General features: G+C 36.6%; 1 protein-coding gene across 2 annotated transcripts in view; it reads right to left on the reverse strand.

Moving 5' to 3' along the window:
• Positions 1–12,370, reverse strand: part of DPY19L3 (dpy-19 like C-mannosyltransferase 3) — a 34,857-nt gene that overhangs the window by 18,456 nt on the left and 4,031 nt on the right. For both annotated transcript variants that reach the window (XM_058846113.1, XM_058846112.1), the window contains 7 exons: positions 7,016–7,106; positions 6,024–6,145; positions 5,674–5,819; positions 3,887–4,010; positions 3,292–3,426; positions 1,510–1,641; positions 441–542 (listed from right to left, as the gene is read on the reverse strand). In XM_058846113.1, coding sequence (XP_058702096.1) covers positions 441–542; positions 1,510–1,641; positions 3,292–3,426; positions 3,887–4,010; positions 5,674–5,819; positions 6,024–6,145; positions 7,016–7,106 — 852 coding nt within the window. The remainder of the gene's footprint in view (positions 1–440; positions 543–1,509; positions 1,642–3,291; positions 3,427–3,886; positions 4,011–5,673; positions 5,820–6,023; positions 6,146–7,015; positions 7,107–12,370) is intronic.

The raw sequence follows: 12,370 nt of genomic DNA on the forward strand, positions 1-12,370 counted from the left end.
AAAGAGAAGAGAAATTATATTTCAAATATCAAAACTGTCACACAGTAAACAGCCTTTTTCATCATTTAAATGTAACTGCAAAGCAACACAGCCTTACTAAAATTGGTGCTTCGCAATCAAAGTATTCAATTTTAACTACATTCATTGAAAAGAAAATTCAGTGAAAAACTTTGCAAATGCTCAACAGTATAGATCTACAACTGATATAAAATTACAGCTGAGCTTCAAGTTAGCACCAATTATTTGGTGTTAATTTATGAAGTTTTCAAATCCATGTATCAAAGATTAGCAAAATGATCTTTAATTTCTAAAATGTATTTTCTGAGATGCAGAGAAATCTCACTGCAGTTTTTATTTAATGCTATTCCTGTAGATGGTTAACAAATAGCTTTTAACATAATACAATGTGCAATTTTTGATATTAAAAATTATTTGCCTACCTTAATGAATTTATTTATTAGAAGAGTCAAACACAAGACCAGTAGAACATGGAGGATAAGTTTCCCAAGTCTACTAAGGAAGCCACCCTTTTTTAGGTTTTTCTACAAAGAAGAAAACATTAATATTTCAGTCCTCTTTTTTTTTTTAAATGTATTTGGAACAAAAGCATCACAGGCTATTTGAAACAACTGATCTGCTACTCCTGTGCAGCACCAAATTTGGAATAGAGTCATGTAAGCAAAAATGGATACAGAACTGAGTAGCCAGAATAAATATATACTTCTTGCACAAGCTGAAGGGACAACTCACAAAAGCTTTGATCTGGCAGAGTTTTGGAAGCAGCCAAACAGCCTTTCCTTGGCAGCAGCCCTATTGTACTTACAGAGGTTACTCTCCACAGTATTGTGTGCCTTTTGAAATGCCTACTCATTACACCTTCCACCTGAACATGGCACAGGTATCTTCTGGCTCTGTCAGTTCACAGGACTTTGAGCAATTTTCCAGTTACAAGCTGCAGATCCAGAAGAGTGCTCAGAGGCAGCTGGGAATAGGTGCACACAATGGGAATGGTGCTGTAAACTCTTTCATTGTGTCACCAATGCCAGAATCAGAAAAAAGAGAACTGTAACTACAGTAAAAAATCCCTAATATTTGAAAGAAGCAATGGATTTCAGAAAGCTGAACTTGACATGAGCCTAGTTGTCCTAGTTGTTACAGATAATTTTGTTGGAGGCAGATCCATAAATTCAAGCCAAGTCCTGCTGAAACAGGTGTAAAGTCCATTTATTCATTTTTTTTTCAGGATCCAAACTGCAGCTGGCACAATCATTAATGTTAATAGCAATCATGGAATTATGATGTCTGATGTGCTTGGTTAAGCTGCAGTTAGTGTAATGGAATTCATTATTTGATCAGGCAATGTTTGGGTTGGTGTATGCTATAGTAATTTCTCTAATTAGTATTAGCAAATTAAAATTATAATGCATCTAAATTACTCATTCACACTCAACAACAGATATATATATAAATAATCTTTATTTAGTACTACAGAAATATTTTGGTACCTACCTGGATTGTTCTTGCTATTAAGACAGAAATATTAAAACTTATAATTAATGATCCAAGAATCATAGAATTGAAGAACTGTAGGACACAGACCAGCAGTAATCCAGAAACCTGAATGATATAGAGCCATGTAACCTGTAACAATAATGAGATTTTTATGTCTACAAAACTTTACAGTCATAGCTGCTTTTCTCTGAATATGCTCCATAATTTATTTCAGCATCAATTATTTTTGCAAAGAACATATCATCTTGCAGTAAATCATTACATGTAAAGCCATTACTGTATCCTTTTTACATTTATGTCCTGAACTACTTAGATTAATATTTTATGCCCATTTTATACTTAAGGAAGCCTGATCCTATAATCAAGCAGACAAATCACTGCAGTTTGAGGAAAATATTAATTACTTAATATTTGGAAGATGTTTTTATTTTCTTTCATCTAAAAAGTGCTTCTGTAGCCTCTGTGATGTCTTTATGACCAAAGAGTTATGGCTCAGTGCAGCTCAGCAATCAAACATCACCTGCTTTCTCAAACTTTTCAGTAATAATCCAGTATAATCCCTTCCAGGTTATGCTAAATCATTATCAGTGTTCAGCTCAACGTAAACACTAAATCCCAGCTGATTTTCTGACACAGTGGTACCAAAATGTACATTTTACCTCACACAAAGACCCCGAGTTCAGTCTTGTATTACAGCAGTGGTGTAAATCAGTATCAAAGAGCCCAACAAACTCCAACAATTCTAAGTAGTGATTTTTTGAAAAAGAATGCAGACACAGTGGTGTGGTGAGTCTGTTTTGGAATAACTCAGGATGAAGTTGGTAGTTTGCTGACTTTTAAGGTAGCTGACCAATCACATTAGATGTTGACTTCAGCTTCCAGTTGCAGATATAATGAAGAGTTCAGGAACTTACAGTAAGCCACATTTATCTTGATACGCATGCACCACACTCATTTTCAGTAAAATTAATACAATCAGTACGGTTCAAATTTAAAATGAATTTACATTAATTGCACTTCATCCTTCTGTAATCTTTCCTAAAGTTTGAACCTTTTTCAAGCAGTGCAAGCTTTCACCATGCCTAAAATGATCCTGGTAGAATTTCACAGCAATGCTAATGTCAAAGACAGTGTTTTCATCTTCTACAGTACATTTCTGTTTTGTAAGATTGACTGTCAATGATCCCTGACCTTCTTAGTAAGACTTGTTTTATTTTCTGGCTTATCCAGCTCAGCAACACAGCAGGGGCAATGCTGCTATTTCATGGTGAGTGGCAATGCAGGCAAGACAGCTCCTTCTCCTCAGCAACCTGGTGTTCTGCATCCTCCTCCTGTGTAAAGAGCTTGGCCCTGACTGACAAACAAGGATGCACAATGCTTGAGGAAAAATTCACACATTGCTTTGACTTCAGCTCACACAGATTTCCTGTGGTACTTTTTTCTTCTGGTAACTTCAAGAGGCCATGCTAAAGCTGTGGTATCAGATCAACTGTTAGGATGGTATTTGGAAATATCAAATAAGTGTCTAAACAAAAGTAGACAAAAATGAAATAGACATAAACTATGTTAAAGTGAACAAAAATCAGAAATAGTGTGGTTTTCATCATTCACTTTTACATTTGCAGGGTGTATGCACTGTGATGACTTCAAAGCACCAGGCACACTGTGTAATTTTATTACTCTGGGCATCCAGGCCACTGGTTAGGAAAACATCTTCACAACTGTTGGCTTTATGAAGACAAGGAAACAAAGGTAGGTTATTTCCAAAGAGAAAGTTACCTTTGCTGTGGGAAGCATGTCCAAGCAGTCCAGTATGAATAGTGCCAATGCTTGTATCAGCATCATAAACTGGTTAAATTGCCAAGTCAGGCTAAAGAGAAACGTTGCTATGAATACAGCCATGAGTGTGAGCCTCTGGAAGGAAGTTAGTTTTATTTTACTTTATGGTTTTCTTCCTTAAAACACAAATAATCAAGCGAAAAAAAAACCCCAACAAACCCAACCTTAATCTGGTGTTATTTTAAAACCACTTTTAAAATGCTGAATTTTCTAACTGCAATAACAACTTGGGAGGATAAGAAGCATTTTATTAGAGTTACAAATTCTTGATTTATGTCTGTGTTTTACCACTGTAATACCATTTTCAACAAAACAGTGAAATCTCAGTTTCAGCCCCCAAGACTAAAATGCAATACCTGTTTTACTGTGGTATAAAATTATAATGTGGTATAGCTGCTACTTGATCAAAATGAGGGGTAGTGACTTAAGAACTGCTGGTCAAAGAAACTGTATCACCCATTTGCTTTAATTCTTGCAGATCAGGGCAGTTTTCTGTTACTAAGTTTATTGTGCCATACTTGTCAGAAATACTCACTTCTTGAGCAGGCTGTAAATGAGATCTGAGTAGGTATGTGATGGCTGCTATCTGAACAGCAAAGAATGGCAGTGCCCAGTTCTCCCTTAAAGGAATGGTGAATTCTACCCTTGTAGTATCTACCCTGTACAAAACAGAGAGTTTCACACATTTAAAATCTAGCAAACACTTGGTGACAGACAGCTTGCAATGACAGACAACTTTGTGCTATTTTAACTCCTTATTTATAAAAATGGAGGCTCTACACTCCAGTTCCTTTAACACACCTGCCTCTGAAAATAAACCACTATGAAGGTTCTGCAAGTTATCCATTGTTTCTGCATCTCAAATGATGTACTTCGGCTTCATTAACATGAATTACATGTTAATGAATAACATGGATTACATCTTACCCATGAAGCACAGCATAGGGTAACTTAGAAATGATAAATACACCCCAAACTAAAAGCACTCCTAAAATCCAGCTTGTGGATTTCCACACCATAGATCATTTACTTAATTTTTTGGTTTGCAAATGCACATATAAGAATATAAACAGAATACAATTTTCACTGTGATCCCAGTGACTTGAGTTTGAACACAGTTTAACTGCTTATGAGCTTTTGGTCATTTTTGAATCTTTTGAACATAAGAAGTACATGATGGAAGAACTCCCCAAAGAACAGTAATTTGCAGAACCTGATTTAAAAGTTAAAAACAAAGAATAATTATCCTTCTTCTGTCCTATCCTGGTGTAGTATCTGCTAAAAAAGGCAAGTAAGCAACATATCTGAGAGATGCTTAGCTGGAGGAAGAATGCATCTAAATAGAGTTACTCAGTAGCCTCAGATGTAATTTATCTGGAGAGAAAGTCTTTATCCAAATCCATTCCATGCACTTATTATATTGCATAAAGGAAACATGCTCTCATTGTTCACCAATTATTAGAAAGATGGACAAATTTGCTCCAAATATTCTGTAAATGGAAGTGATGACCCCATGAAAAAAACATGTGAAATACTGTACATTGCTTGTGGCTTTTAATTACTTTTATATTTGGAGAAGGAAACATCTTGCCTCCATACACCTGTAATTATTCTGTAGTGGATGTGCTTGCAGATAAATTCCTTTAGAGCTGCTCATTAACATATCAAACGTTTCTGGTAGAACCAAGACTGTAGTTTTATTTTCTTTCTGTTTACCAGCCAATGTCACCAGTCTTAACTCCATGCCAGCAGCTTAATTCTGGCATAAAGCCAGTTCTTGGATTTTTATCTCCAAACTGATAATTCTTCAAGTGATAAGGCACTAGAACAGCTCCAATTACCACATTTTTTATCTGAGGCTTAGTGCAGGAGACAGCTACAGGAATAAGGGGAAAGAGAAGCTGAACTTCAGATGAGCTGAGGTTGCGGAAGGAAGCCCTGGAGGCAAGTGTGGGGGAGTGATAAGACATTTGAAGGGCTCTTGTGCAGATGTCTTTAACACCTGAGAGATCCTAGGCTGGAGAAGACAGGGCACATCACCTGGAGCTCCAGACACATCTGAAAGATGTAGTCCATTTTTGGAGACCAATTTAAAACAAATTTTCTACTCAAACTTCCTGAACCTTTAAAAACCCACAACTCATTTCTGATTATTTTCTAATTATTTTTTGTTATTTAAACATTTTTTCCATTTTCTGGCTAATTGGAGAGCGGCCTTATAGTTTCATGTTTTGTCCAATTAATCATGCATTTAAAGCTTTAATGCCTTACCTTTAAAACTAGGCACAATTTTAGAAAGATTGAATGTTTAATCTCACTTACCTGTTTGTAATATACCAGCAAGCTGCCAACAACCCTGAAAGCCATGTTCCACTAAGAAGCCAGCTTGTTACATACAGAGCAATGACATAAACTGCCTGAAGTCCAAACAAAGTGTAGATATAAAAATAAACAGGCTCTAGGTATTGCTGTAAAACACAAGAATACTGATGTTGACATTAAAACACTCATGGAGGGGGGAGTTATACTTAGTATGAATTAGGTTTTGCTTTTACAAATTAAAAAGGTATCAGGAATGTTTCTAATTAGAAAATATCTACAAAGGGGAGCTATGATTCACTGCGCAATCTTCATAATGCACTTACAATCTAAAGCCATAAATAAATGCCTACCTGAATTGGAAGAATCCTATACAGAATGCTGAGAAACACCTCCTGGTAAACATTCATTCTTTCAAGTATGTTAATTGTCCTCACAGATTCAGTTTTATTGTCATATACTAAACCATGTAAACCTTAATGATAAAGAGAAATTGAAATAGGAGATTGTCATTTTCCTCCTCCATCTTCATTTGAACAGTGAATAACTTTTTCAAAGGTATTTTAGGATCTCTCATCAGAAACTGCAAACTTTGAGTCAATGATTCAGAACATATTACCTCTGAATCAACATGACCTTCTGAGGTCTTCAGCTTCCCTGCTTCAAATGTGACTCACAGTGCTAATTCAAGTACTATATATTTAGTAATGTATAAAACATTTATTTTTATACTTCCATCCCCAGCATAGAATCTGTGGTACATTCTGGATCCTGAGAACTGTTCTTGGCACTACTTCAATCACAGGTGAAGTTAATACTGAAAAATGTGTAGTATAAGCAGAATTGCTAGGGAGCAACAGCAAAATATCTAGAAAACATGAGACTGTCTGAGAAAGCCCCATCACTGTATATGATTCCCTTGGAAGCTGCTCCTTGTGTCACTTACTGTCCAGGAATACAGCAAAAAACATTGCCCCTTCCCAGAAATAGCTCATAGCTCAAAATAAACAAGAGAACAATAAAAAAGAGAAGAATAAAAATGAAAGTAATAAACTGAATAAACCAGTAAGCTGAAACCTTAACAGATATGAAAGTTGTCCCTCAAAGTGATTGCCTTCATCAGCATGTGAAGGTGTGGCACAGAAACCAATGCATCACTGTGAAATTTATTATGTCCATAACTTAGTGGCTCCCTGGCACAGGAACAGAATAAATCTGTCTCCAGTACAATTGTTACACTATCTTTCATAGTTACAATATGCCTTGTTCTCAATTATATCGGGGAAAAAACCCAACCAAACCTACAAACAGTCAGCTGCAAAACTTACTTTACAGTTTACAATACCTTGCTGTATGGAAGCAGCCTGAATCATCTGTTTGTAGTAGGAATAATAAAGTCCACACTCGGTTCTGAATGAAATTTCTCTTTCAACCTCCTGCAAGTGAAGTTCAACAGTAAATTCACTTTCCATCTGCTTTTCACCATCATGCAAAGCTGCCTTCAATTCCTGCTGCACCAGGGAAATTGACCTCCAGAGAGTCTCAGTCTTTGGGTTTCACATTCTAAACAACTTAGTGCAACTAAAGGTAAACGCACATCAACAAATTAGGGTGAGAGGCAAATGGCTGGGATGTAAATGACTCTTTTAACTGGGGACATGTGCATGTTTTTTGTGATTCTGATATGCTGCTTGGAAATATTTTGGGTATTTCACTATTTTTTTGTAATATCACAAGCTTACATTGGCACAGTGGCCCACAGGTGGACTGTAAAGCTGCATAGCCGTGCTTTGTGCATTTAACCTTTTCTCCCAGATGTAGTTATTCCACTGTGCTCCACAGCTTTGCCAGCTCAAGGCTCCATTAATTCAGTGTGCTATGTGGGGGCTGCACTGTAATGCCAGGGATATTTCAGCTGGCAGGGGATGCTGCTGCCCACTTGTTCAACACTGCTTCTTGCAGGAAGCCAGCTGTCATCACTCTCATTCTTAAATTACAGGTGAAAGGAAAAGGGACTCTTTACTTGCCTTTAGGGCTGGGTGAGCTTCTTATTTCTAATTAAAAATGTTCAAATTATCTGAACTAGGTACACTTCAAACCAGGTACATCTCAAACTATGCCTTTTTCTTGGCTGATATTGCAGCAGATGGAGTGTGGTAAGATCTGATAGCTGTCTGCTTTGGAATGCATTTCCTTTTGTTACCTCATTAGTTGTGAAGACCTAATGAAATTTAACAAATCCACAGCTTTGGGCAACCACATTAAAACAAAGATGGCATGAACAACTAATCTGATGAGAACTAACAATCATCTTATACAGAAGATGTTCTGTTATTAGTGATCCTTTTAGTAGTTTGTATAATAACATCCCAGCAAATGTATCTCCTAAGCAGTAAGTTAGGAAAGGTCTCTATCCAGTTAGAAAAAGTTTATATTGAGATTTGAAAATCCAGTGAAATCCCTGTATGTGGTATATGCAAGTCACTAAAAAAATTGTGATTGTGATTTTTAAATTGTGATTTTTAAAAATAACCTTATGAATTCATCTTTCTGTACAAAAGAATCTTACTGAAACAAGAGAATATTACTTTTTCAGAGACTTTTATGAATGCCATTCTTGTTAATGCAACCTTGCACAGAACCCCAAGACTTTCAACTTCTTATACAGTCACAACTCTTATGCTGGAGCAGAATCAATTCTATTTCACAGCTAACATAAAGCTCGACAAAAAACCCTGTTCTTTTCTCCTCTACTGCCCAGTACAGGTTCTTATCTCAAAGCATGTATTTTACTGAAGTCAGCAGCTGACAAACCAATATTAGTTCTGGCCTGAGAAAAGCCAATAGATAAAACCACAACTGATTCAATCTAAGTTCACAATTAAACTCTCCAGCTGCCCTGTGACATATAAATCATCATCATACACTACGCAAAATGAAAGGGCTGGATTTTGAACAAGCTCTACTTTCAAATTCATCACTACTGAAAAGTTTTCTAATATCAAAAAGTGGCTGACTCTTAAATGCTCATTAAAAAAAAAAAGAAAAAAAAAAGAAAAAAAAAAGGAATGCAAACATTTGGAATTTATTAAGGGGGAGAGAGGAGTCACAGAAGGGGATCTAATTAGCAAAAATGCATTCAAACATGATTAATTTGTAATCCTGGCACCAGCTGTATTCAACCAAATGCTATACTTTATGACACAAACACTAGTGAGTTTTACATCTGTTTCATGCTAAGATAACATCTGTTTTATTCACTCAAAATACTTTTCCAGTTCTACAGCAATTTATACTTTTCGTAGCATTCCACGTCAATAAAAATCTACAGACTTATGGGTAAACATTGTAAAAGCACATGCCTATCTGTCTGGATATTCACTTTGTGAGGTTGTAACAAAGAAGTTATCACTGTTCCAAGGGAAAAATAAAGAACACTGCCCTCTGGGACACACAGAGAGATGCTTGTTATTTCAATTTATGCAATTGTATCCTAATAATGTTAAGCATTCAGAACCAAACACAAAGGACTTTCTCTCAAGGGCAGTGCAAAATTTTAGAGCTTATGATTCCTCCAACTCCTTAACCAAGTCCTTCAGAATGCTGAGCAAGCAGACAAAGTCTGAGATGAGTTTTTCTATAAATAATGAGCATAAATAAAGCTCCAATTACTTTTCTTTTTTTGAGATAGCTAAAACAAAACTCGTGTAATTGGAACTGTTTATTAGTTTTCCAATTGAAGACCAGGAAGATTTGAAAATTTTCTCAAGTGTACAAGTGGAAACTCAACACACAGCTGCTGTCAATGTTCCCAGTTGAGAACAAGCCTTCAGCAAATATATTTAATCCTTGGACAGTTCTCCTGGCTGGTTAACCTCAAGCCCATCTGTTTGAGTGGCATGTTCAAGATCTGATCTGATCCAGAGTAAAAGTACCCCTAACACCTTCACAGGTAACTTCTGTGGAAAACTACTGCCAAAGTCCTGGATGCCCTCCTTCCCTCTGTGCCCGAACATTCACTTTGTGCAGCTCTCATGATTTGTTTCCCTGCTTTTCTTCATAGAATCATTGAATGTTTGGGGCTGGAAGGGACCTTAAAGCCCATCCAGTACCACTCCATGCACTATCCCAGGTTGCTCCAACCTGGCCTCAGGCACCTTCCAGGGATCCAGGGGCAGCTACAGCTTCTCTGGGCAATAATCGTTGGTTTGTATTCAAAATGAACAAAGGAAAAATACAAGCCCTTCACAGACTAAATCCTGGCATTCTTCTGCTGAAAGACTTACAATCTTGTATTTTCATTCCTGACTTCCTACAAGCAGCAATTTTATTAAAGGAAAAATCAATAATAGTATCTAAATGCTTACTCAGAAGGGGTGAAGAAGAAATGAATGCTCTGAAGTTTATAGGTTTTTTCTACAGTAATAATTTGCTACGTGGCCTTGGCTCATTCCTGTTCGAAGCTTCTTCAGAATCTGCAGTTGAATAAGCAATGCAATGGCTGACAGGAGAGGTGGCCCCCCATTTTGTTATTTGCACAGCAGATTCTGTTCCCAAAAGATGCTACACTGCAGGGGCAGCCACTAAATTGCTACTGAAATCACTGAAAATAGACAAGCCATTTCAGATGTGTTATGCCAGAACATTTACAGAAAACTGAGAATGGTTTTTTGGATAAGAAATCTGTTTTGACTTCCACCATCACAAACAGAAATGTTTGTTGGTTTAACGTATATGAGAAGGGATTCAAAATTTTTTCTCCCAAGTTATTTGATCAAGGTAAGAGATTATAACCTGTGAGACCTGCTGGAAGGGGACATGGACACAGCTTCTGACTAAGCGTCATGATATGATGAATCTTTTCTATTTTGTATTTTTGGTCATTCTTTCAGTAAGTCTTGAAATAAAAAAAGAAATGGAGCAATTATGTACCTCCTTCATCGCATAAACAACTCTTCAAGATGTGCTTTTTCAGTTTTCCTGGTAAGAAAACAATTGTACATCTTTCTCCTGTGACCATGGCTAATTGATAATAGCAGGCACATTTACCAGCAAACAAGAACAAGACTCGCACACAGAGCAGCAGCTGAAATCAATGCACTGTTGAAAGCCATATTCAAAATACAGCAAAACAGTTTAACAACGACCAGACAGTTTTTCTACTTGGGTGAACCATTGCTGGAAGACACCCAAAACTGAACTGGCTTTCGATGAATTACAATTGAAATTACAGAAAGGCAATCACTGCAAGTGTGTGTGCAAGTCCTGACTCCAATTATTTAGGAGTTAGGAGTCATGACTTTGCATAATAATGTCTTTTTACTTCCAATTTTTAGGGTTGAGTACAACTGCATACTTTTTAAATATGCAGTTGTAGCGTTCATGTATCAGTAGGGTCTTCAGAACAAAAATTCCACCTTTTGCACCTAAAAGGTGCAGGTACAATCATCTGCCTGGTGCAAAAGCATCAGAAAAACACTACAGACCTTCTTCAAAGAGAACATATATATTACATCTCTGTATTAATTAAGTTGCTACACAGACCCTTCTGGGCACAAATTCTTATCACCTGACTAATTGTAGCTTACTGGATGAAAGGAATGAAGTTCAGAGAAATAATACACTGCTATATATTTTTGTATCAGATTTCAGCAACCTAAATCCTCAAATTTTCCCCATTTACAGCCAACACAGGGTGACCCAAGTTAACAGTTTAAAATATATGGGAGTAGAAGTCATTTAGAATTTTTCTTTTCTATGTTGCAGAGCAGTGGTGATGCTCTACTGTATTTCACAGGCATGGAGATTAATAAAACACTGGATGTGTGTTTGTAATGCATCCCTTTATTCTATGTTATGTTTAATAAAAATATAATGAAATGAGATCACCTCTGCATTTCACTAAGCAAGGCATGCAATAATTGTGGGGCAAAGATCAGACTACAGTTCTTCCTTCCAAGAATCTGGGCAGAGGTATGAACTAAAATAAAACTTATTATTTTCAAACTTTTGGAAAGTTCAGTTGATACCTGCAAAACTATATGCTTTGGCCAAACTATAAAATGTTAGAGAGAAAAAAAAACAATTTTCCACTTATTTTCCATGTAATTTTTGAGGGTCTTTTCTTTCTTAGTATATAGTAAGTGCTGTAATGAAAAGATTAGCCAATTCAGAAGTGCTGGAAAACATGTACAGACCCCTGCAGAGACCACAATCCTACACACAGGCACAGAGACATCTGTGGATTGTTTTACACATACTGGGAAGAGCCTTCCTGCCTCAGCTTTGCAGGAAATTTCAGACTCTTCATATGCAGTCTTCCCATACTACTCCTAAAGCAGAATGTTATTTAAAATGAGCACTGCAGCCAGATCATATCCCCCTGAAGAAGAAACACTGTGACACCAGAGAGTGTCTGCAGCTCTTTCTCCTTTACCTTGCTGGTAGATGAACTTAATGCTTTTTAGAATCTTTCCATCCAATTGGCTGAAATTGTTCTTGTTGCAGTGTTACCAGCTACCCATCACCTCCATGGGATGAAACAACAACTACAGACACACTAAAACTCAGACTACAAAAACTAGAGGGGTTTATTTCAGCTTTGATATCTAATGGCATTCTAGTGTACTTAAAATGAAAACAGTAATTATCAAATAAAACGACTGCTTCACCCATTGAGGGGACATTTTAATTACAACTA

This window comes from Poecile atricapillus, chromosome 10 (assembly GCF_030490865.1).
Source record: "Poecile atricapillus isolate bPoeAtr1 chromosome 10, bPoeAtr1.hap1, whole genome shotgun sequence".
NCBI classification, from domain to species: domain Eukaryota; kingdom Metazoa; phylum Chordata; class Aves; order Passeriformes; family Paridae; genus Poecile; species Poecile atricapillus.